This window comes from Protopterus annectens, chromosome 13.part0 (assembly GCF_019279795.1).
Source record: "Protopterus annectens isolate FY-2018-M chromosome 13.part0, PAN1.0, whole genome shotgun sequence".
NCBI classification, from domain to species: Eukaryota; Metazoa; Chordata; order Ceratodontiformes; family Protopteridae; genus Protopterus; species Protopterus annectens.
Window position 1 is genome coordinate 492,199,709 of NC_056747.1, and position 23,614 is coordinate 492,223,322.

Below are 23,614 nucleotides of genomic sequence, written 5' to 3' on the forward strand. Positions count from 1 at the left end.
GTGTTACATGCATACACTGTTTGTCAGGTTGAAGTTTTATACAGTTGTTTCTTATCATATACATTTGTGCCTATGTCATATTGTATAAAACTTTTATTGAAAGCCCTCAGACAAACACCCCTAATACCCCCCTAAAACCTACCAACTTAATATTAACACACACAAGCTATGTACAAAATATTATATGTTATAAATATTATGTATCCAATACATCCAGATATTGAAGTCTTACCCTCATAATAGGAACAAAAGGCCCAAGCTGACAACCACATTCAGACTTGTGTTAACCTAAAAGAAATGTCATCCATGCTGAGATGCATGATGCAGCCCATGCTTCTACTAAGTGCTGATTGGTTTTGTCTCATCTTTATAGCTCTCCCAGCTGAGAAAACCCATGAATATTTTCAGAGAACATTAACTACCTTGGGAAAGCCCCTGAATGCTTTCAGAGAGCATTATCTCCTAGCCAGTTTCTCTTTTCTTTTTTTTTCTCCTCAGCCAATCACTCCCCACCAGACTGTAGCCAGATTCTCTTTATCAGATTGTCTTCATGGAGTCATAAGAACCAGGCAGCCAGTTTCTCTTTATCATATTGTTTGCATGGTAACATGATGACCAGCTGCATAATTGTTACTGAGCATATATGGCATTTTCTAGGGGGAAAAAGCCTCATGATATTCAGTGTTATTTTTCATTTACTTGCCCTCTCTCAAAACTTGTCACTAAATCGATCTTTAATCCAGTTATTTCCCCATACAAGAGTGAGAAAAAAACACATTCATTTTTCTTATGCTTTTTAACCAGGCTTTTTTTATACATTGCAGTGCCTACATTTCTTAAAACTGAACAAGAAGCGAGGCTGGGGGGCAGAAAGAAAAGGAAAAAAGAACAGCAGCACCTGTTTACAACCCCATTACATTTAAAAATAACTGCAAAAACTTTATAGCATGTAAAACAAAAACACATGCCACAACATTGGTACTATTTAGAAAAATAAATTATTATTAGTTGACTTTCTCCCTAGTCTTCCCCTTCCCAAAGCACTTTTCCAAACATTAATGACATGAAGTAGGGTATATGCTTTAAAATCCCCTACAAGTCCAACAGATTCCAAAAAAGTCCAATATTTCCAGATTTTCTTGTTCTGTCATATTTCACAAATAAAATTATTGCATTGTAGACCCATATGTAATTACTAGTTTTATTACTGTTCATTTCTGAAATCCTGTCTCTCTTTCATTTACAACATGCTCTCAATTCTTGTAGTCAACTATCGTGCACCCTTCCTTCTCTCCAACATTTTCCATTGAAAGATTTGAAAAGGTTTCACAGGTACACTCCCTCTGTGGTCTCTATTGATAGAAGAACAAGAAGCAGAATTTCCTTCTGTTTCACATCTTACTTTTTGTTGGACAAACCTTTGTATTTCCCCATCTGCATGTACTTCATCAAAAAATGATTTTGCCCTTCCAGGGAAGAATACGTTAAAGACAGCTGGGTACAGCAGTTTGAATCTCACACCTGCTTTTCGACATTCCCTGAATAGTGGAATACATTTGTTCCTCTTCTGTCTGGTGTACAAACACTTTGCTGTCTCCCACTTTTAGTACTTTGTCCTTCTGCCACAATTTTGTTAGAGTCAACTCCTGTTGGTAGGATTGCATCTTTACTGTTAAAGGTCTAGGTTGCTTTCTTATAGCCAGGTTTGGAGCATTCACATGATGTGCCCGTTCAACTAACAACTCCTGCTGTGGAATCCCAGTCCATTTGCTTATTTGTGCTATCATAAAATTAATGCAGTTTGTTCCTTCCAGCTTCTCTGGTATAGCTGAAAATCTCAGGTTTTCCCTATGTGCTCTGTCCTCTAATTCTATTTTTTTTTGAAACATCTCTTCCTGAGTGGTCTAATATTAAGCCAGACCTTTCTTTATTTCAACCTCTGATTTACTGCCAATCATGAGTGGACAGGTGATCCGCTGTGGCGACCCCTAACCGGGAAAAGCCGAAAGAAGAAGAAAGATCATCTCATCTGAATATCTTTTTAAAGCTTCTTCAATTTTTTCCAGCCTTTTGTTGTTTGAGTTGATATAACCCAGCCACTGGGGATGCACAAGCCAGTGCATTTCTTTGTGCCGGTCCCAAGCCTGGATAAATGGGGAGGGTTGCGTCAGGAAGGGCATCCGGCGTAAAACTTCGCCAAAACATTTCATGCAGTCACCAAGAAAAATTTTTATACTAGATCGGTCGTAGCCCGGGTTAACAACGACCGCCACCAGTACTGTTAGCCTACAGGGTGCTTGCGGAAATTGGGCTACTGTTGGCCGAAGGAGGAGAAGAGGTGGAAGACATGGCCGAAGGCAGGAGGAGAGGAGAAAGGCTATGACTGTGGTAGTGAGGGTCGGAACTTTGAATGTTGGCAGTATGACTGGTATAGGGAGAGAGCTAGCTGATATGATGGACAAAAGGAAGGTTGGTATATTGTGTGTGCAAGAGACTAGATGGAAGGGGAGTAAGGCTAGGTGTATCTGAGATGGGTTCAAATTGTTTTATCATGGTGTGGATGGGAGGAGAAATAGCGTAGGAGTTATTCTGAAGGAACAGTATGCTTGAGAGTGTTTTGAAGGTGAAGAATGTCGGATAGAGTGATATTTATGAAGCTGGAAATTGATGGTGTAATGATGAATGTTGTTAGTGCATATGCTCCATAAGTTGGGTGTGCAATGGATGAGAAAGAAAATTTTGGAGTGAATTGGATGAAGTGGTGATGACTGTACCCAAGGGTGACAGAGTGGTGATTGGAGCAGATTTCAATGGGCATGTTAGTGAAGGGAACAGAGGGGATGAGGAAGTGATGGGTAGGTATGGTGTTAAAGGAATGCAGAAGGTCAGATGGTAGTGGATTTTGCGAAAAGGATGGACATGGCTGTGGTGAATACATATTTTAACAAGAGGGAGGAGCATAGGGTGACATACAAGAGTGGAGGAAGATGCACACAGGTGGATTATATCTTATGTAGGAGGGCCAGTTTAAAGGAGATTGGAGACTGTAAAGTGGTGACCGGAGAAAGTGTCGTTAGGCAGCATAGGATAGTGGTTTGTAGGATGACGTTGGTTAAGAGGAGGAGGAGTGTGTTTGGGCAGCACCAAGGATCAAGTGGTGGAAATTGAAAAAGGGTAATTGTGAGTGGAGTTCAGGGATGAGTTAAGGCAGGCACTGGGTGGCAGTGAAGAGTTATCAAATAGCTGGGTACAGCAGAGCTAGTAAGGGAGACGGCTAGAAAGGTGCTTGGTATCACATCTGGACAGAGGAAGGATGACAAGGAGACATGGTGGTGGAATGAGGAAGTACAGGAGAGTATACAGAGAAATAGGCTGGCAAAGAAGAAGTGGGATTGTCAGAGAGATGAAGAAAGTAGACAGGAGTATAAGGAGATGATGTGCATGGCAAAGAGAGAGGTGTCGAAGGCTAAGGATAAGGCATATGAAGAGTCGTATGAAAGGTTGGACACTAAGGAGGGAGAAAAGGACCTGTACCGATTGGCTAGACAGAGGTAGCGAGCTAGGAAAGATGTGCAGCAGGTAAAGGTGATAAAGGATAATGAGGGAAAACGTACTCACAAGCGAGGACAGTGTATTGAGGAGATGGAAAGAGTACTTTGAGGGGTTGATGAATGAAGAGAATGAGTGAAGGTTGGATGATGTAGGGATAGTGAATCATGAAGTACAATGGATTAGCAAGGAGGAAGTAAGGATAGCTATGAAGAGAATGAAGAATGGAACGGCTGTTGGCCCAGATGACATACCTGTGGAAGTATGGAGGTGTTTAGGTGAAATGGCAGTGGAGTTTTTAACCAGATTGTTTAATGAAATCTTGGAAAGTGAAAGGATGCCTGAGGAATGGAGAAAGTGTTTTGGTACCGATTTTTAAGAATAAGGGTGATGTATGTGCAGAGCTGTAGTAACTACAGAGGGATAAAATTGATCAATCACAGCATGAAGTTATGGGAAAGAGTAGTGGAAGCAAGGTTAAGAAGGGACATGATGATTAGTGATCAGCAGTATGGTTTCATGCCAAGAAAGAGCACTACAGATGCGATCTTTGCTCTGAGAGTTTTGATGGAGAAGTACAGAGAATGTCGGAAGGAGTTGCATTGTGTTTTTGTAGACTTAGAGAAAGCATATGACAGGGTGCCTAGAGAGGAGTTGTGGTATTGTATGAGGAAGTCAGGAGTGTCAGAAAAGTATGTAAGAGTAGTACAGGATATGTACGAGGGTAGTGTGACAGCGGTGGGAGTGACGGATGTGTTTAAGGTGGAGGTGGGGTTACATCAAGGATCATATCTGAGCCCTTATTTGCAATGGTGATGGACAGGATGACAGATGAGATCAGACAGGAGTCCCCGTGGACTATGATGTTTGCAGATGACATTGTGATCTGTAGTGAGAGTAGGGAACAGGTGGAGGAGACCCTGGAGAGATGGAGATATGCTCTAGAGAGAAGAGGAATGAAGGTCAGCAGGACTAAGACCGAATATGTGTGTGTGAATGAGAGGGAGGATAGAGGAATGGTGAGGATGCAAGGAGTAGAGGTGGCGAAGGTGGATGAGTTGAAATACTTGGGGTCAGTAGTTCAGAGTAACGGTGAGTGTGGAAGAGAGGTGAAGAAGAGAGTACAGGCAGGATGGAGTGGGTGGAGAAGAGTGTCAATAGTGATTTGTGACAGACGAGTACCTGTAAGAGTGAAAGGGTAGGTCTACAAAAGGGTAGTGCGACCAGCTATATTATATGGGTTGGAGACAGTGGCATTGACAAAAAGGCAGGAGTTTGAGCTGGATGTGGCAGAATTAAAGATGTTAAGCTTTGTACTAGGTGTGACGAGGGTGGACAGGATTAGGAATAAGTATATTAGAGGGTCAGGTTGGAAGGTTTGGAGACAAAGCCAGAGGCGCACGATTACGTTGGTTTGGACATGTGCTGAGGAGGGATGCTGAGTATATTGGGAAAAAGATGCTAAGGATGAAGCTACCAGGTAACAGGAAAAGAGGAAGGCCTAAGATGAGGTTTATGGATGTGGTGAGAGAGGACATGCATGCAGGTGGTTGGTGTGACAGAGCAAGATGCAGAGGACAGGAAGAAATGGAAACAGGTGATCTGCTGTGATGACCCCTAACGGGAACAGCCGAAAGAAGATGATGATGATGTTGTTTGAGTTGATATACTGCATCTATGTTTTGTTTATTTTAACCAGGTCTGTATGCAGTTGTCTTGCATCTTCCCGTAGGTTACTGGAAGCCATGTCTGAAGGTTGCATTGCTTTTTTGCTGAAAGCTGCATTACTTTTCCCAGTCAGTGTTTTTCCACACTTTTTGTAGCTGATTTTTTCCATGTCTTCTGTATTTCTTTATTCCTGGCATCCAGGCAGTGCACTTACATGCCATGTACTGAAATTTACCCATAAACACAAGTCTACAGACCTTCTCTACTGAGTTTGTGTTTTCACACTGGGAGAGTTAAAATATGCTATTACTCAATGTGCAGCCATCTTTGAAGTCCAGACAAGATCACTCTTCATGCTAATCCTCCTTCATGCCAAAACTTGCTGCTGAGGCTAACCATAACCAGTCTGTCCATCTTACTGGAGATTGCACCTGCTGTTTCATATATTTTATTGTTAGTACCCAACTGCCATATAGATGATTCTTAAGAGCTCTTGGAGATGAAAAACTTACGATTTTGAGGTAGGGTGTTGCCTGATAAAATCTGATGTGTAGGTTGAAGTATTCATGAATCTTAGAGAGCTTGGTATCGGGTGATATTTTTAATGTTTTTCTTCATATTGGATCTTTTGTGACTGGCATACCATTTGTTAAAGTTACCTTTTCCTTTCTCAGGTTTGTGGCTTCATGTGGGTTCACTCCTGATGTCAAAGTGTGGGAAGTGTGTTTTGGGAAGTCTGGCAATTTTCAGGAAGTAACCCGTGCCTTTGATCTTAAAGGACATACTGCTGGAGTTTATTCCTTTGCCTTTTCTAATGATTCCAGAAGGTGAGTATTGTTGAACACTGAAAAGATGAACAACTGAAACTGTGCAAATGACTTTTAATCTGATGTGTTGTCTAATGTATATATTTTTTAACTGTTTATTTAGTGAAAGCTAGATTCCAACATTATCCACATTATCTATTGATCACCGTTAACAAATGAGACTCTGTGCTTTATTTTTTAAGACTGTTCACAGCCCTAAATGTGATATATAAAATCCAGCTTCTCCATATACCGTTACATTAAAAGTAGAATTTGAGCTGATTGGCTCAAAAATCAGAAAATAATTTGCTGTTTCAGAACTGCCTGGTTACCTACATTTTCGGCTGTTTGTTACTGCAGGTACTCTATGCATCCTGCCATTTTAATCCCAAGAAGCAGCCCATTTCTCTTAAATACAGAAGGCTTCCCCTTGATTTTTAATCTCTTAATTTACAGCCCTGATGTCAGGCAGAAATTGTACTTCAAGACTATATTGTTAGTAAGACTTTTTTGCAGTCTGTAAAATTCTGTCCATTTTCTCTCACACTGACTTCTGTCATAGCATTAATGATTGATTTGGTATAATTAATTTTTCAGAAAGTTTCTGGACGTATTACATTGTCTATTGTGCACATCATAGTGCATTGCAGTGCTGTTTGTGGCCTGTTAACTTCCGTTATGTCCTCTTTACTTATTACTATTCTGTTCTTTGCTTGAAGCCTTTGCAATACACATTTGACAAGCTAAACTTTGTTGATCTTCATTTTAAAGGACTTCTGAAGTAGGCCTAAAAGTGAGACACTTCCATCTGTTGTCCTCCCCCAGTATTTGAACCTCATCTTTTGTTGCCCATGCCAACATCTCCACACTGAAGTTAACATGTGTTTGCCACTGGATTCTTTTGCTGTTTCCACAACTTGTATTTCAGAAGTAGTTCCTAAGAAATTATTTTAAGAAGCTTTCCACATCCACTCCCAAAATAATGGCCTTCACAGAGCAAGCAATATTGCTGGTTTTGCTGCTTGTCGTTGCACTCTTCACATATCATTTCAGACTTCTCTAGTTACCAGAGATCATCTAGTACCGTAGTTCACAGTGGTGTCAACATAATCAAAACTACTACTTTTCTACCAGTCACCTTCCAGAAGTTGGGAGGGGTGGCAATTTATGGAATGTGTACCACCTAAGATTTTTTTGAAGTGTCAGCAGTCTGAGGACAACAAGCACATTACAAGGTCTGTGGTAAGTAATCAGGAATTCAGGAATTTCTCAGGTCCTGTTCGGACACTGGAGCATCGAGATTGGCATCTTTGGTGTCTTTTACTGACTACAACCAACTCCTCACAAATCTTCTTGTTGCCATCAAGATGGTGACTCCACACAGCTTGAGCAATCAAGGAAATGTTTTGCTGTTTAATTGGGTAGCTAAGTTCACCTTTTCCTCATTATCTTAGTCATATTAGTATTGTCTGAATAATGATTGGCTTCTAAAGCACTTTTTAGCCTTTAACATGTCATCCTCTTATCTCACTATGTGTTCTCCCTTTCTTCTGCAAACTGTTGCTTCTTGGGTCATTGGGCATTGTCTTTTGCCTGAATTCTTTGGTTCTTTTGTTAAGTAGTATTGCTGATGACTACTGGTCACATTAGTATGTGGCCTGTGAAGTCTTATTTTCCTTTCTGAAAGTAATATCTTTAATTTCCACTAGCAGCCAATGATGCGTTAGATGTTCGTCATATTGGTCACTGCTGCAGTAATCATAATTATCTGGGTTTATGTCTTACCAAGGATACAACAGCCATCCAGTTTCCAAAGCTTTAGAGCACCTTCCATGAGCCCAAACCAGTAGTCAGCTTGAGCTGACCTGACTAAAAAGACAGGCTTGGGCACCAAACGCTTTACAGCCTTCCTACCATTGAAGAGAGTGTCCCTTTACAGGCTGTCAAGGATCAACGGTCATCTTGTGCAATTCCTTTGCTGGGCAGTTAACTTCCCTTTGGGTAAAACCTTCAAAATAAAATTGTTTTATTCATTCCTGTTTAGGAAAGTTATTTTAAGCTAGGGGTTTGCATTTTAGCTGACTGTAACAGGACTAAACAGTGCTCTTAAACGGAACTGCATGTTTTCCTGTCAGTTTAAAGCAATTGAAAACCATTTTTTCAGTGACAAAATTGTTTATTTTTACTATTGGGGCTTGCAGTGTGTTTTAAAGTGCTTTCTAATGTGTGTTTGTGTGAAAAATGTGACTTTTAATGACTTCATATTTTTACAGTTTTATGCTGCTAGTTTTCCCTGGGAAAGAAACACCATTTTTGGCTTAACCATTGAACTAACAACTGGTCCCGTGGTCCGTCTTCCTTTCAGCCACAAAAAGAAAACATCAAGCAAACAACCTTTGCTGCCACAACAGGCTTCTCATTTACAGGTGAATGACTGCTGTAGCCATAGCTTGCTCCTCAGACCACTGGTCTTTTACCCTGGATTCCCTCTGGTATAACACCCTACAGTTACTGTGGACGGGGGGGCGGGGGGGTTAGCCACAACCTCTGCAACTGTTGGGGTCTCCTCAGTGGGTAAAGGAGAGCCACACTTGTTGGTCCCACGAGAGGGAACAGGGAAGACTTCCCTGTTTGGTCAGAATGTTATGGCCATCCCTAGGGAAGCTGCTGCTGCCATTAATAATACTGTTGGCCCCATTTTTCCTGTCAAAAAGTAACAGAAAACTAAACCTGTATCTACTCGACACATTTCCTTAGACAAGAGGGGAGTGCTGGACACAGTTCCTCCTTCCCAGGTTGGGAAATATGTTATTGCCAAAGAAAGAAAAGGGTTTGGAGACCAGTTTTGGATCTGTCTTTCTTACACCTGTTTGTGATAGTGCCTAAGTTGAAAATGCTGTCACTTCACAAACCTCTTAATACTACTTTCTCATTTAATTTTCCTGTTAACACTAGATTTAAAAGATGCTATTCATCACATCCTCATTTATTCAGACTTCAGGTGTTTCCTAATGTGTGTGTGTGTGTGTGTGTGTGTGTGTGTGTGTGTGTGTGTGTGTGTGTGTGTGTGTGTGTGTGTGTGTGTGTGTGTGTGTCTATATCACATTATCAGTTGTCTGCCTTACCCTCTGGACTGTCCACTGCACCAAGACTGTTGACAAGTCTAGCTCCATCTGTAGCTCATTACAGGCTACAGGGTATCCATATTTAGATGTCTTGCTTATCTTTGCAGAGTCTTTTTCAAAGTGTCAAGAATTTCTGACGTGGGTAAGAGAAGTCTTACATAAGCTGAGATTCCAAAAGAACAATGAAAAGTCTTTTTTGACTCCTTCACAAAGCTTTGTGCTCCTGAGGTGTCAGCTAGACAACTCAATTCAAACAGCTGTTCTTCCACAGGAAAAATAGATCTAGTTCTAAGGTTTTCCACTCAGACGTAGGTCACTGTGAGACAACAGTTCAGGATTTTGGGTCTTGCGGCAGATATGATTCTCATGATACCCATAATAAGACTCCACATGAGAAAGATACAATAGTATCTGAAGTCTCTTTGGTCCCAACACCAGCATGTTTTGTCTTTTCATATCCCAGTGTTGGGGTTTGTCAGAAGAGAAATCACTTGGTGGAGGCAGCAAGTATCCATAAATCTAGGTCTCCCCTTCTCCCTCCCTGCTCAAAAGCAGACACCACTAACTTCTCAGACTTTACTTGGGGAGCAGTTTCAGGAGGGTTAAAAGCACACTGTGTGCAGGTCACCAAGGGCAGATTGCAAGCATATATATATATATATATATATATATATATATATATAATGTGTGTGTGTGTGTGTGTGTGTGTGTGTGTGTATATATATATATATATATATATATATATATATATATATATATATATATATATGAGAGAGAGAGATATATATAGAGATAGATATATGTAGATGTAAAAAAAAAACAGAGGCTTGCCCTGATTTAAGGCACTCAATTCTCTGAATCTTCTTTGATCCCTGAACTTCAGGTTGCCACAGACAATACCACAGTCATGTGGTACATCAACAAGCAAGGGTTAACCAGGTCATACCGCTTTTCCAGACTAGCCAAGTTATCTTGGGATATAGCTTCACGGCACAAACCTACAGGCATTCTACATTTTGTCAGAACAAAATTGTGTAACAGACAAGCTCATCAGGACAGGGGCAGACCCTCAGGAATGGAAACTAGATCAGAGGGTCTTCTAAGATTTGATCTATTTATGGAGAGTTCCGCAAGTAGACCTTTTTGCCTCCTCTCTGAACAATCAACCAGTAAGATTCTGCTCCAGGACTGTGTGCAAGAAGGCCTGGAAAACTGATGCTTTTTCCTTTCCTTGGACTGGGTTGCTCTATGCTTCTTCTTTCTACTCATGTCCAGGAAGCTTCTGAAGATTGAGAATCCCCCCAAGATCATTGTGGTGACGCTTTTGTGGCCCAGGCAACAATGGATGTCCTGATTGAAATGACTGTTAAGAGTATTCCTACTCTGAGTTATGACCGCTGATGTCTGGCGAGGGTACCAATACTTTATTTCCCAGGATTGTAGGTCTGACATGTGACTGTAGCACACAGGTTCATAGGTAGGTACTAGACTATCAGCCCTAGGGACTATACAAGCCTAGCCATAACGATTCCCTGGCTATTGCTTCCCACAAATATTTACTTTCCTGGACCCCTGTCTAGCAGGGCTACTGATGTGATCCCTGGGGTGAATTTCATATCTCCTTTCCAATCTTCAAGGCTCTTCTTGAAGAGGGCCATTGAGGTACTCTGCCTGACTTGTATGGGCAGCCTATTCCAGAATATGGGGAGTCTCTGAGTCAGGAACCTATCCCTCCAGCATGTTCTGTTCATCATGATGACAAGGTTAAGATCCCTGGAGCATGTGGCTGGGCGGGATTGGGATTTCTTTTAAGTGTAGCATGTCCCAACAACTCTGGGTTTGACTTTGCCTTGTATGTTAGGCAGAGATCGCCTCTGAGTAGGTGATATGTGACAGAGTATAGCTGGAGTTTCTTTAGACGGTCAGCCTAAGGCATCTGCTTTAGGCCTCTAATTCTTTTTGTGAGGTATTTCTGCGGGCTTACTAGTTGTTGCAGTTGTTTTGTGAGGTACATACAAAATGGGACATTGTATTCTATAATGGGTCTAATGAGGGATAAGTACAGAGGGACAATGACCTCCTTTTTTGTGGATGAAAAGCCCTTAGTGATGAGGTGTGCCACGTAGAAGGATTTTCTAACTCTTGTGGCTATGTGGTTATCAAAGGTGAGACCACTGTCCACCTGTGTCCCTAGGTCTCTTATCATACTTTCAGTGTTTAGTGTACTGCCACCTATGTGGTAGTTCACAAGTGTGTGTTTTTTCTCAGAAGGGACAACTATACATTTTTTGGCATTTAGCTTGAGCCCATGGCTCTGGCACCAGGCATCTGTTTCAGTAAGTCCCTTTTGTAGTATATCCACATCATTTGGGGATTCAGTAATGGCTCCCAGCTTACATTCATTTGCGAACTTTGTAACCCAGAGTCCCTTAGTGTTGGTTTGGACTTCAGAGAAGTAGATGCCAAACAAGAGTAGTCCCAGGACAGAACTCTGCGGTTACACCACTTGTCACTTGTGTCGAGCTGGATTTGGAGTTGGCTACTTTTACAGTGTGTGTTCTGTCAGTAAGCCAGTTTGCAACCCATCAAGTGATGTAGGGATTAATGCCCAGCTTAGTAAGGTTATTTATGATTCTAGTGTGGGGGATAGTGTTGAAAACCTTGGTGAGGTCCAGGCAGGCTGTGTGAACAACCTTACCCTTGTCCACGGCTCTGGAGACTGATTTGAAGAAGTTGATCAGGTTCAGGAGGCAAGATCGGCCCTTCACAAACCCAAACTGGGTGGGGTCCAGTGTTTGAAGGTTGCCAATGTCTTTGTTTATAAGTTCCATGATAGTACATTCCATGGCCTTGCAGATCAGGCTCGTCAGACTGATGGGGGACGGTAGTTCCCGGGATCCATAGTGGATCCCCCCTTGTGGAGTGGGATGACTGTAGCTGTGCGTCACTCTGTGGGCACGAAGCCTGAGGTGAGGATATGATTAAACATGACAGATAGGTGAGGGGCCAATTCATTTTGTAGTTCATGCAGTACACAACCTGGGATGTTGTCTGGTCCCATGGATGCTATTCATGGGAGAAGTGTTTTTTTTTTTTTTAGTGGTCAGTGGGATAGCGAATTGGCATTCTTTCAGTATTGAGATGGGGCCTTTTAGGGTTATCCTATCTAGTGCCATTCTGCTATAGCTCAGAGCACATCTGAGTATTACCATTTAGTTTCTTGACATAGCTGTAGAATGCCTTGTGGTTGTCTTTGGAATCTTTGGCAGTTTTTGTTTTTGTTTTGCTTTGGAAAGATTTTGATTTTTGAGGATTTTCTCAGATTTCTGCTGAGGGAGTTTTTTGAATTTTGTTCTCTTCCTCTTTGCTTTCTGCAACAGTTTCTTCTTTCTATTTGTACAGCTATGGCAGGGGACCAGATTGGCTTCCTTTTTTTTTTCTCATTCTGGTTCTGTTTGGGATGGTGGCTCGTCCATGAGAGAATGTGCTCCTACAGCACCTTAGTGTGTGATTCAACTTCCAGTTCCAGTTCCCATCTGCATGGGTGGGTGTCATGAAGTTTTCTTCTGACTTGAGAAAGCATGAAGGCTTTGAGAGAGAATTTTTTAGAGGTCTCTCTTAAAGGGGGGGGGGGGATGTGTATCAGGGGTGATTTCTTTTGGTCTCTGATGACCAATGAGGGGGGTGTGACTGGTGTGGAGGTGTCTCGATCTCCCATGTTAAATGACCAGGTCTAGAATATATGGTACCCCCTGGTGGGACTATGAATTTGTTGCTCTAGGGCATTGGATTATGAATTCCAAAAACGCACAGGAGTTTTTTTAATGGCAGGGGGGCGGCTAGTTGAAATTGCCCAGTATTAGGGTGTTTGGTTGTATCTGCTGAGACAGTATGAAGACAGAGAGACATTCTCCATCGAGACAAGTTGTATATCTCTGGGATGATACCCTTCAGGTATCGATTGGGGAACCTTCCTTTACCTTTTTAAAGTATTTTGTATACTGGTATTTAATGTCAGCTAGGATGAGTAATTGTGAGTGCAGTAGGCAGATCCTGTACTAAGACTTGCATACCTTGTGTCTCTTCTGTTTAGGAGCAGAGCATTACTACAGGGCCTGTTCCATTTGCCAATTGATTGTATTGAATATGTTGCAATCCAGTATGCCCTCACTGAGTACCTTACTGGAGACCCAATGTCTGGAAGCTTGGTCAACTCCAAAGAGGGCACATCCCGCTTCCCCAGATATACCTTTACCACTAAAGGAAAAGCTTAAAAGACCTAGGTCGAAGAATCAGCTGGGTCTTTTAGATTCCAGCATACCCATTGAGGTTTCAGAACCTGCAGTACATCCAGTTCCATCTCGGATGCCTTCTACTGAGGCCCCACCGAAGGTTGGTACGGCGTCAAAGGACCTTACAACTGAGGAATCCACAGGAAAAGCTGAACTGCGAATTATCATCTCGGGGGGCAGAGGGATTTCCTCATGGTTACTGATTTAAGGAAGAGATCACACAAAAACTTACTGAGGTACGTCTGGGATCTGAACCACCACACTTGCTTTATTCAGAGGTCATGCCAAAAATGAAGCTTCAAAAAACTGAATGTGTAACTTTTCCCACTCCTCCTCCTAAGTAGAAGAAATAGACTTTCCTCAAAGCTTGCTCAAGGCCATTTTGACCATGAACCCCCTTTTTCTTCCCAGCCCCTTCTCCCCACTCCTCAAAAGGTTGCTGTGGATTCATCTTCCTCTGAAGAAGAGGAGGCTTTTCATTTGGATTGTTCCCTTCCCAAACCATTCTCCTGGATAAGTACCTTCTGATGATGAAGAGTCCCTCTCTCTCCTGACTCGCCTGTGGAAGAAGCTTCTTTGGACAGAGAATATTGAACATGATGAAGCATTCTGAGTGGGATTCTAGGCAGATTGCAGTTGCAGAAAAGATACTACAACCTCTTGGAAATTGACATTCCTGCTTCTTTTCCATTTCCTCCTGTTCTTGAGGCATTCTTGGATGCATTTCTATCCACCTCTGCTACCCTTGACTCACAGCTCCCTGCCCCCAAAAGGCCAGTCAGATTTTATAAAGTCTCCTATGATCTCAAGTTCTTATCTTTAATGGACTCTTTAGTGCCCCTCTCTTCTGATAAACCGTCTACGCACCTTCTTAATGCCAGTGCCGTCCCTTAAGACAAAGCAGTGCTGTGGATAGGTGGGGTAAAAAGTTTATACCTCCTCGACATTGGCATTCAGGGCTGTCCGTTACCAAACTGAAATGACAAAGTGTTTGTTATCCATCCTTAATTCCTTAAATAAGGTAGTGGTGGTGGATTCACAAGGAATTGATTCAAGACTGCAAATGATCTGTGTTTCACTGTTGCAGTCCTAACTAATGGGATTTCTTGCCTTGGAAGCCCTTGACCAGCAAGACTACCAGAGAATTTCTTCCTTCTCCTAAAGCCAGTGGACACCCTGACTGACTTTTAAGATATCCGGGTGTAAAGGGAGTCAGCCAGCGCTATAACCTGAGCTGTTCTTCCATTTGACTCTTACTGTATTCAGTACACGGAGGATCCCCTGCCAAAGGGCCCAAAAGTCCACCCAGTATACCAAAGCCTTTAGGTTGCTTTAAAGTATGCCATATATCATGCGCATGCTCCTCGCTTAGCATAGGGCATAAAGGTGACATCCGGGTGTACCATCCTTAGGGTTTCTTTGGTGCCAGTCTGAATGCCTTTTCCATTGCTAGTTCACTAAGCCTTTACAGATAAGTGCCTCATTGGGGTTTTGTTGTATTATCTTTTACTATTTTCTTGCTTGTGGGGTTTCCAAGAAGGGTAAATGCCAGTGAGGGAGACGGATTCCCCATAAAGACTGTTGCGAACAGTGTCTGTTTTCCCTTGGTGCTTCACATAACCGTACGTCCTGTTCAGTCTGTCAGGCCTTTGTTCCCAAGACCCTCTGTAGTATTATTTCTTCTTTGATGCTTTATCTTGAGAATTAACATATTAAGCTTCTTGCTAAAGACACAGTGGAGGGAAGTTCCTTCTGTGAGGGACACCCTTCCATGGCGAAGGCAGTCAAGAAATCTAGGCTGGAATCTTCTGCTGTACAGCCTCCACCAGACAAGTGAAAGCCCGGAAGTTCACCTGGCTTTATTGTTAGTCTTCTGCCATGACTTGGTGGCTGGTGGGGATCTGAACTTAGGCACATCTGAGGAGGCATTGCAGATGTCTGCTTCGGACGTTCAGGACAAAACCCGGCTGATTATGTTCAAGGGGCATAGGGGTGTTCCTCAAATTTTGGTCAGACAAGTCCCAGCTACAATTATTGAATGCTGTCTACGGTCAGAGCCTTCTTACTTTTATAAGGCAGACGTCCCATTAAAGAAAAAGTAGAAAACTAAACATATTTCTCCAGCTCCTAAGGATCCACAGAGTGAATGACGGTTATTCACACGGGGGTTGTTAAGTGCTTTGTTGGCTTTAAAACCTTCTCAGGGAGTCTCTGTTCCATTCCCCCACCCCTTGGTCCTCACCCCCCCTCTTAAGAGACCCAGAGAACAGGATTCCTGTGAAGAGGAGGCAGATTCAGACGAGGAAGCTATTGCTTACTCCTCCCATATTCTCTCTCCTTTGGATTATGGATCCAAGGAAGAGGAGTCTACTAGTCCTAATACTCCCTTTGAAGAGATTTCTTTTGGGGAGACAATATCTAGAATGATGAGGTTTTTTTAAATGGGATCTGTGCTCAAGTGTCTTGAGATACAAAAAGGGTATTATAAGCTTCTGCAGATGGATTGTACTAAACCTTCTGCTGTCCCTCCTGTTTTGGCTGCTTTGTTGAATGCCTTTTCTAATGCCTCTAAGGCTCATGACTCTCAGCCCCCTGTCCCCAAGAAACCTAAGGTGCCCGAGAACTGTAAATTTTTGTGTAAGTGCCCTTCTGCTGACCCATTGGTGGTGTCTGTGCCTTCTGACAAGCCATCTCTGTTGCTTCCTTCTCCGAACTTTTACTGCCTTCTGATAAAGATAGCAGAACTATGGACAGGTTAGGTAAAAAGGCTTATACCGCTGCCATCTTAGCTTTTAGGGCTGTCAGTTATCAGACCCACATGCCAGTTACTTGTTGGCTCTTCTTTCCAAGGCCTGTCAGATGATTTCTAATCTTCCTGACTCTGAAGGGAAGACTTCTGCTTTTTCCCTGTTAGGGACTTCCTCCCAGTTGACTCGCCATTCCATCAAGTGTAGTTATGATACAGCAGTTGCTACCTCCAGGACTGCTGCTTTTGGATCTGTGATGATGATGCATTCTTGGCTTCAACTTCAACCTTTGCCTGATGATATCAAGACTAAGTGGATAAGATGCACTTCTCTGTAATAAACACTGGTTTGGCGAAGCTGCTGATGATTTATTTAAATCCCTTCAGGATAAGGGCAAGGATTTACAGGAACTTAAACACACTTGTGTTGTCTGTCCTTAAATTTTTCAGATAAAATACCCCACCCAATAAGCCAGCCTTTGTTCTTAGGCAGTCTAGTCCCCCTCCCAAGGGTAAAAAAGTTGGGAAGCGGGATCCTCCTGCTAAGGCTACTCAGAATTCTGGGCCTCAGAAGGGTGCTTTTCCTGATAAACCAGGTGCTGTCTGACTATCCTGTTCTTCCCAGCTACTTTCCTCTATACCTTTGTCTTTCTCTCTCTCTCTTCCTGCTTGGTTAAATATTACTCAGGACTCCTAGGTTCTGTCACTTATCCCCTAGGGGTATTTCATTGTCTGGAAGGCTCTTCCCCTTTTTATGGGAATCCCTCAGCCCCCTCAAGATCAGCTGCCCTCTATTCCAGGGGTGCTTCAAGATCTCTTGGCTCAGGATACCATTCAGGAGGTCCCAGTATCCCAAAGGGGAGGACTTGGAGACCAATTCTAGACCTCTTTCATCTAAACACTTTTCTGATGGTTCCATTTTTTCAAATGATGTACCTTTAGACTTTGTTTCCTCTTTTGCTTCCTCAGGCTTATATGGTGTCACTGGACCTAAAGGTTGCGTATCTCCATATCTCTATTCATCCCCTTTTCAGGAAATTTTTACATTTCTCAGTTGCATCCTGGCATTTTCAGTTCTCTGCTTTGTCCTTTGGCCTTTCTACTTCCCCAATGGTATTCACCATATGCCTCATTCCTGTAATTATTTTTTCCAGGCTGAAGGGGATCCAAGTATTTCCCTACTTGGGTGATCTCCTGTTTTGGGCATCCTCTCCAGACATCTTATTACAAAATCTCCATTTTGCTGTTTCCTCTTCTACAAAGCCTAAGGTTCACTATAAATTTCAAAAAGTCCTTTATGTCTTCTTCTCAGGATCATATCTTTCTGGGGTGCAAGATCCAGACCGTGCCTATGCTGGCATCCCTGCCTCCTCATAAGGCCCTGGCTCTCATATTCTTTTTTTCATTCCCTTCTTCCTCTGGCTTCAGTGACAGCCAGGGAATTTCGGAGAGCTGTGGGGTTCATGGCCTCCACCATTCTGATAATCCCACTGACCAAACTTCACATGAGGAATTTTCATTGGTTTCTGATGTCAGTTTGGCTTCAACATGCTCATTCCTTCGAATCTGTAGTTCTTCTCCTGCCTTGTCTCAAGAAGAACTTCAGTGGTGGATTCAGCAGTTGACTTTCAATCCAGGGCTGCCTTTTCATTTCCCTATTCCCTTTCAGGAGCTGTTCACAGATGCTTCAGATGTGGGATGAGGAGCAGTATTTGTCTCCCTAAAGGTACAGGGAGCATACCTCTCAACTACTTAGAGCAAGGAATATGGACAAGGCCATGAATAAAAGTGGGACAAAGGCCCAAAAATAGGGGCAATGTTTAAATATTGCTCTTATAAGCGTGGAAAGTTGATAAAAGAACATGTTTTACATTAGCATGAATTTTCTGAGTGGTATGAAGTCTGAAATGCAAATGTCTTTCATTAGTTTTTAATTTCTGTCTTTAATGATTTGCCACTAATTTGCCAGAAAACCACAATTTTATGAAAAACAGACCCAAAAGTACGAGGTAAAATCTGGACATTCTGCAAAAATCTGTATATTTGAGAGGTATGACAGGGAGTCTGGTCACCTCATCTGCAGAAGGAACACGCCAATGTCAAAGAGATGAGAGCTCTTCTGCTGGCTCTTCAGACTTTTCATCCTGTCTTCTTCTCAGGACTTCTCAAGGTGTATACAGGCAATGCCACGGTGATGTGGTATGTCAACAAATGGGGGGGGGGGGGGTTTGTCCCATCTTCTTTGCCGGTTGGCAGTCCTAGTGTTGGAGCTGGCTATACATTATCAGATTACTCTTCAGGCAGTCTACATTCCCTCAGAACAAAACATTGTGGCAGATTCCCTGAGCAAGTCCATAACTCAGTCCCCCAATTGGATGCTTCTCACAGGGATATGTTTCTGGACATTGTCCACCAGTGGGGGGTACTGATCAAATAGATCTTTTTTCCTTCCCTCTGAACAGACAACTTCCTCTGTTTTGTGCCAGAGTCTCAGGTCCTCCGGTTTGGAAGGTGGATGCCCTGTCTTTTTCTTGGAAGGGGATGTTTCTTTATGCCCTCTCTCCCCTTCCTCTCGTTCCAAAAGTCCTATTCAAAATGCAGCAGGGTGCTCCCAAAATCTTGTTGGTGACTTCCTTTTGACTGAGACAGCATTGGTCCCCCCTTCTGTATTTAGCCAAGAGCAGTCATCACAAGTTAACTCACAGGATGGACCTACTCTCACAAAACAAGGGGTCTCTCATCTGTACCCACTTGTCAACTCCTCAACAGACACTATGGGTGATAGGATTTTGTTTCCACATAGATACCTTTTTTCTGAGGACGTGCTTAGGATCCTGCAGGAGGCCAGGAAACAAGTACTAGGAAATCCTACTTATCCCAATGGAACAGGTTTTCTGTTTGGTATTTTTCTCGTAACCTGGATCCACTTTCTGTGGATGTTCCTTTGGTTCTTTATCTGTGTGAAATGCTTAATGCTGGGTTGGCTTATTCTTTTGTGAAGGCCCACTTATCTATCTCTGCTTGTCTGCTGTTATCAGCTCCTTTAGCTTCTAGATTTCAAACTAAATATCTTAAAGGCGTCCTTCATATTAGACCTTCAAGGAAGCCTGTTCCTCCTCCATGGGATCTGAATTTTGTTTTGGAAAAATTGACCCAAGCTCCTTTTGAGCCTGCAGCTTCAGCTTCCTTGCAGCTTTGCTTGTGGAAAAGTGTACGTTTGTTAGTCTTACTTCTGCCAGACAGCTGAGCTTCAAGCCCATATGGCTTGTCCTCCTTTTCTGGTGTTTCATAAGGACAGGGTGTTCTTGCATACTAATCCTTCTTTTATGCCCAAGGTGGTGAATGAGTTGTCCCTTAATCATTGTGCTCATTTGTCCACTTTTTTCCCTTCTCGGCAATCTGCAAGTGATGAGGTGCTGCACACACTGGATGTGCATAGACAATTCAGATTTTATTTGGATAAGACTAAGCCTATTAGAAAATCTGATCAGCTCTTTGTTTCCTTTCATCCTAGGTCTTTAGGATTAGCTGTGCCAAAGCAGACTATTTCTTCTTGGATCTGTAAAGTTATTTATTTTGTATTCCTTTCATGGTAAAAGCATTCCTTATTGTGTTAAGGCTCATTCTACCAGAGCTGTGACTTGCTTTTTTCAAGGAGCTGGCTACTAACTCTATTCTAAAGGCAGCTACTTGGACTTCTGTGCATACATTTACCAAGCACTGCAAATTGGATGGAATTTCCAGAGCTAGAGCTGTTTTTGCTAGGGCCATCCTTCATGGCTTTCTAGAGGGCTCTGATGATCCTTCCTCCTCCATCGAGTCTTCCTGAGCTTTGGCAGTCTCCCTAGTGTAATCAATATTGCAACAGCGAAATGGAAGGACATAGTACAGTTGTGTAAAGTCTTAGATGTCCTCCTCTTCACTGTTGCAGTATTCCCTCCCTCCCTCCTCCCCCAGTCTATTTCTCTTGTGGATGTATTGACTACCCATTTTTTCCTTGGATTGGCGTTCCTACTGCGGCTCTCAGTTCTGAGTATTAGGTACATCTGGACATCTCCTTGGTTACCACAGGGCATAAAGGTGCATACACTTAATGTATGGTGTACGTTTAAAGCAACCTAAAGGCTTTGGTATACTGGCCGGACATTGAGCCATCCTTGGCAGGGAATCCCCAGTATGATGAATACTACAGTAGTGAAAGGAGAGTGTCTAATGTTATGGTAAGATTTTACATAACTGTACTTTTTCTTGCCATCAGAGCCCGAAGCAGTGTGTTAGTCATTGCATCGGTTCGCACCAGGGAAAGAAGACTTCTAAAGCTAGGTACCCCATTGGGGACCTTTTCATATGTTTCTTGAGTAAAGTCAGTGGAATGTTAATAACGGTCTCTGCTGCGGAGAGCAGATGTCATACAGGGACTTTCACTTTTTTTGTGCAACTTGTTTAGGCTCGGAACACAGCATACCTGTCGGTTCTTTGCCCATTTTAACAGTATGGCGATCAAGTGCTGGGCTTAGATTTTAGCTAAGCACTTTGTACTAGAAGGCCCTAAATATTTTTGCTAATGTCTGCTGGTCAGGCCAAGGTTGATCTCCATATGCATAAGAAGGAAAAGCGTCCAAAACATAGGGTACCGGGTGACACTCGTTCGCCATCTGCCAGTCCACCTAGGCTTGCTGTCAAAGAATGAAAGATACTTTTGCAGTCCCCTCCAGTGACTGAGCTTTGGCACAGGCCTCTCTCAAGACCCATTCAGAGTCCAGTATGGTACCTGGTCCATCTACTGCATCCAGCTTGCCCCAGCTAATGCCTACTGGCTACCACTCCCAAATTCAGGCCTATTAACAGGACCCAGATAGATTGGCTGAAGGCTTGATTATCATAGTCGGATACAGATGCCTGTCCCTCCAAGTTCTGCCCCCTGAATCTTTTTATAGTAAAAGGAAAAGCCTTTCTAAAAGGGGTGGCCACTGAAGATATTTTGGAAGCTGCTACTTGGTCTTCTGTGCATACCTTCACCAAGTATTTTCACCTTACTACCTTCTCCTAGTCAAGAGCAGGTTTTGCCACCTCGGTCTTACAGGGCATCTTCTCTCTATAAAGCTTTCCATTCACCCTCTTATCAGATTTGGGAGTCATTCCATCAGCTAAGACTGCAGCAGTAAAAATGAAGAATTTGGTACACTTAACATAAACCGTTGTATTCATTGTTGCAGTAGTCTTTCCATCCTTCCCCTCTTGCCCCATAAGGTTGGGGTGGGCATTTTTGTCTTTAGTTCCAGGTTGATACCTTCTCCATTCTTTTCTGTTCAGACTAGATTCTGACCTATACTCTGGAGTTTCCAGGGCTAAGGCCCCTGACTTTAGGGATCAGCTAGAGGCTCTTTATGTTGGGGACAAGTAAGTACTGAGGATGTTCTTCGTGTTTCACTGTTGCAGTCATCACCTGTGGGTTATCCCTGCTGCAGTAGCCCTCGGCCGGCCCGAATACCAGTCAATGTTTTTGTGCTTCGGCTGTTGTCACTTGCTGACTGACATCAGGTCGTCAGTGCTGTAAAGCAAGGCAGCAGATGCCATTACATCAGTCTTTCTTGCCGCGGAGCCCATAGCAAAAGCAGTTCACAAGTCTGCCGGTCGGTCGCTACCAGAGTTTAAATTATAGCTGAAAACGTCTAAAGCCAAGTACCCCATTGGGGATTCTTTTTTGTTGTACTAACCAATGTCAGAAAAAGTTAACAATTGTCTCACCTGTGGAAAGCAGATCCCACACCGAGACTTCCATTCAAACTGCGTCACTTGTTTAGGCCCAGACCACAACGTCCCCTGATATTCTTCATGTTTCACTGTTGCAGTCATCACATTTGTGTTGTTGCTGCCAGGGTAGCCCTCAGTCGGCCCAAATACCAGCGGCTTAGTATTAATGAGTCTGTTGCTGTCGCTCCAGGACTGATGTCAGGTTATCAGTGATATAAAATCAGGCAGCCGACGCCATTACATCAGTCTTTCTTGCCGAGGAGCCCGAAGCAGAAGCAGTTTGCACAACTGCCGGTCGGCCGCTACCTGAGTTTTTAATTTCCGAACTGAAATTGAAGTCTTCTAAAGCTAAGTACCCCAGTGATCCTTTTTTCTTGCTCTAACTGATGTCAGAAAAAGTTAATAATTGTCTTACCTGTGGAAAGCAAATACCACACAGAGACTTTCATTCTTACAGCATCACCTGTTTAGGCCCAGACCACGACGTCCCCTGCTGTCACTTTTGTGCTTTGTTTGATGCCAGAACTGTACGTCGTCGGGCCCTTATTGTAGCTAGATATTTTCGCGCTCAGTCCTCTAATTCCGATATGGCTTCAGTAAGCCATCCGACAACCTATCTTCTGAAAAAACGTAAGGATAAAGACAGAGACAGATCGCACAGGTCCAAAACTGCCAACAACGCTTCCGTTAAGCTAGTCATCAGTTCTCAGGTCCTCAGTGAGACGCTTTTGCAGCCCCTGATGCCCAGTTCTGTGGATTCGCAGGCCGCTACCAAGACCCTTTCGGAGTCCGATATGCCACGAGACTCCTCTTCTACTAAGGATCCTGTGGATGTCTCTACCTTGGATGGGTCCAGAGGCGCTGATCAGGCACTAGCTTCTGAGGAAGTACTTCACACTACCGATACTCGACACAGACTGACTTCTTTCGCGTCTTTAGTTATTTTGAAAACAACTGAGTTTCTAAGGCCCAGGGTATGAACCACACCCAAAAAAAAGATGACCCAAGCTCAGGCACCTGCTTCCTTGCTTCAGTCTCAAATGCTTAAAATGGCAGAAAACCTTATCAATGCTTATCATAGGAAGCCAGGCTACCCCTTCCAAAAGAAAGAGACTTGTCCCCAGTAGTTTTTTTCTGAACAGGAGTCCGATGACTCTGATGCATCTGAGTATGAAGATATGCAACCTCTCTCTGCTTATGAGGATTCTGATGCACAGGAATCCATCCCTTCAACCTCTCCACCCGAGGATTTTTCCTTTGGGAACACCCTACATACTGTAAGGGAGCATTTCCAATGGAAATGTCAGGACAATCCTCAGTCAAAGAGACTCTGGGAATTCTTAGATCTTCCACAGCACAGACCTCTGTCCATTCCTCCTGTCCTGGATGTGTCCTGGATGTTGTGGATGATGTTTTTATAGAATCCATTCTGACCCCTGACACCCTCCCTCCTGCTCCCAGGAAACCTGACAGGTAGTAGAGTCCCTGACTCTCACAAATTTCTTTTCACAAATCCTACTGCTGACCCAGAAGTCATCTCTCAAGGACCTAAAGGAATCAAAGCAACTTCAGCTAAGAATCCCACCCCCTCAGATAGGGATTCCCGAGCATTAGGCCAAATGGGGTAAAAAAGTATACATTTCTGCTACTCTTGCTATTAGAGCATTACATTGT

At 43.1% G+C, this 23,614-nt stretch overlaps 1 protein-coding gene across 1 annotated transcript in view; it reads left to right on the plus strand.

Annotated features, from left to right (window-relative positions):
• TBL2 (transducin beta like 2) overlaps positions 1–23,614 on the plus strand; it is a 648,257-nt gene that overhangs the window by 471,424 nt on the left and 153,219 nt on the right. Inside the window, exon 6 of the mRNA XM_044054120.1 lies at positions 5,892–6,044. Coding sequence (XP_043910055.1) covers positions 5,892–6,044 — 153 coding nt within the window. The remainder of the gene's footprint in view (positions 1–5,891; positions 6,045–23,614) is intronic.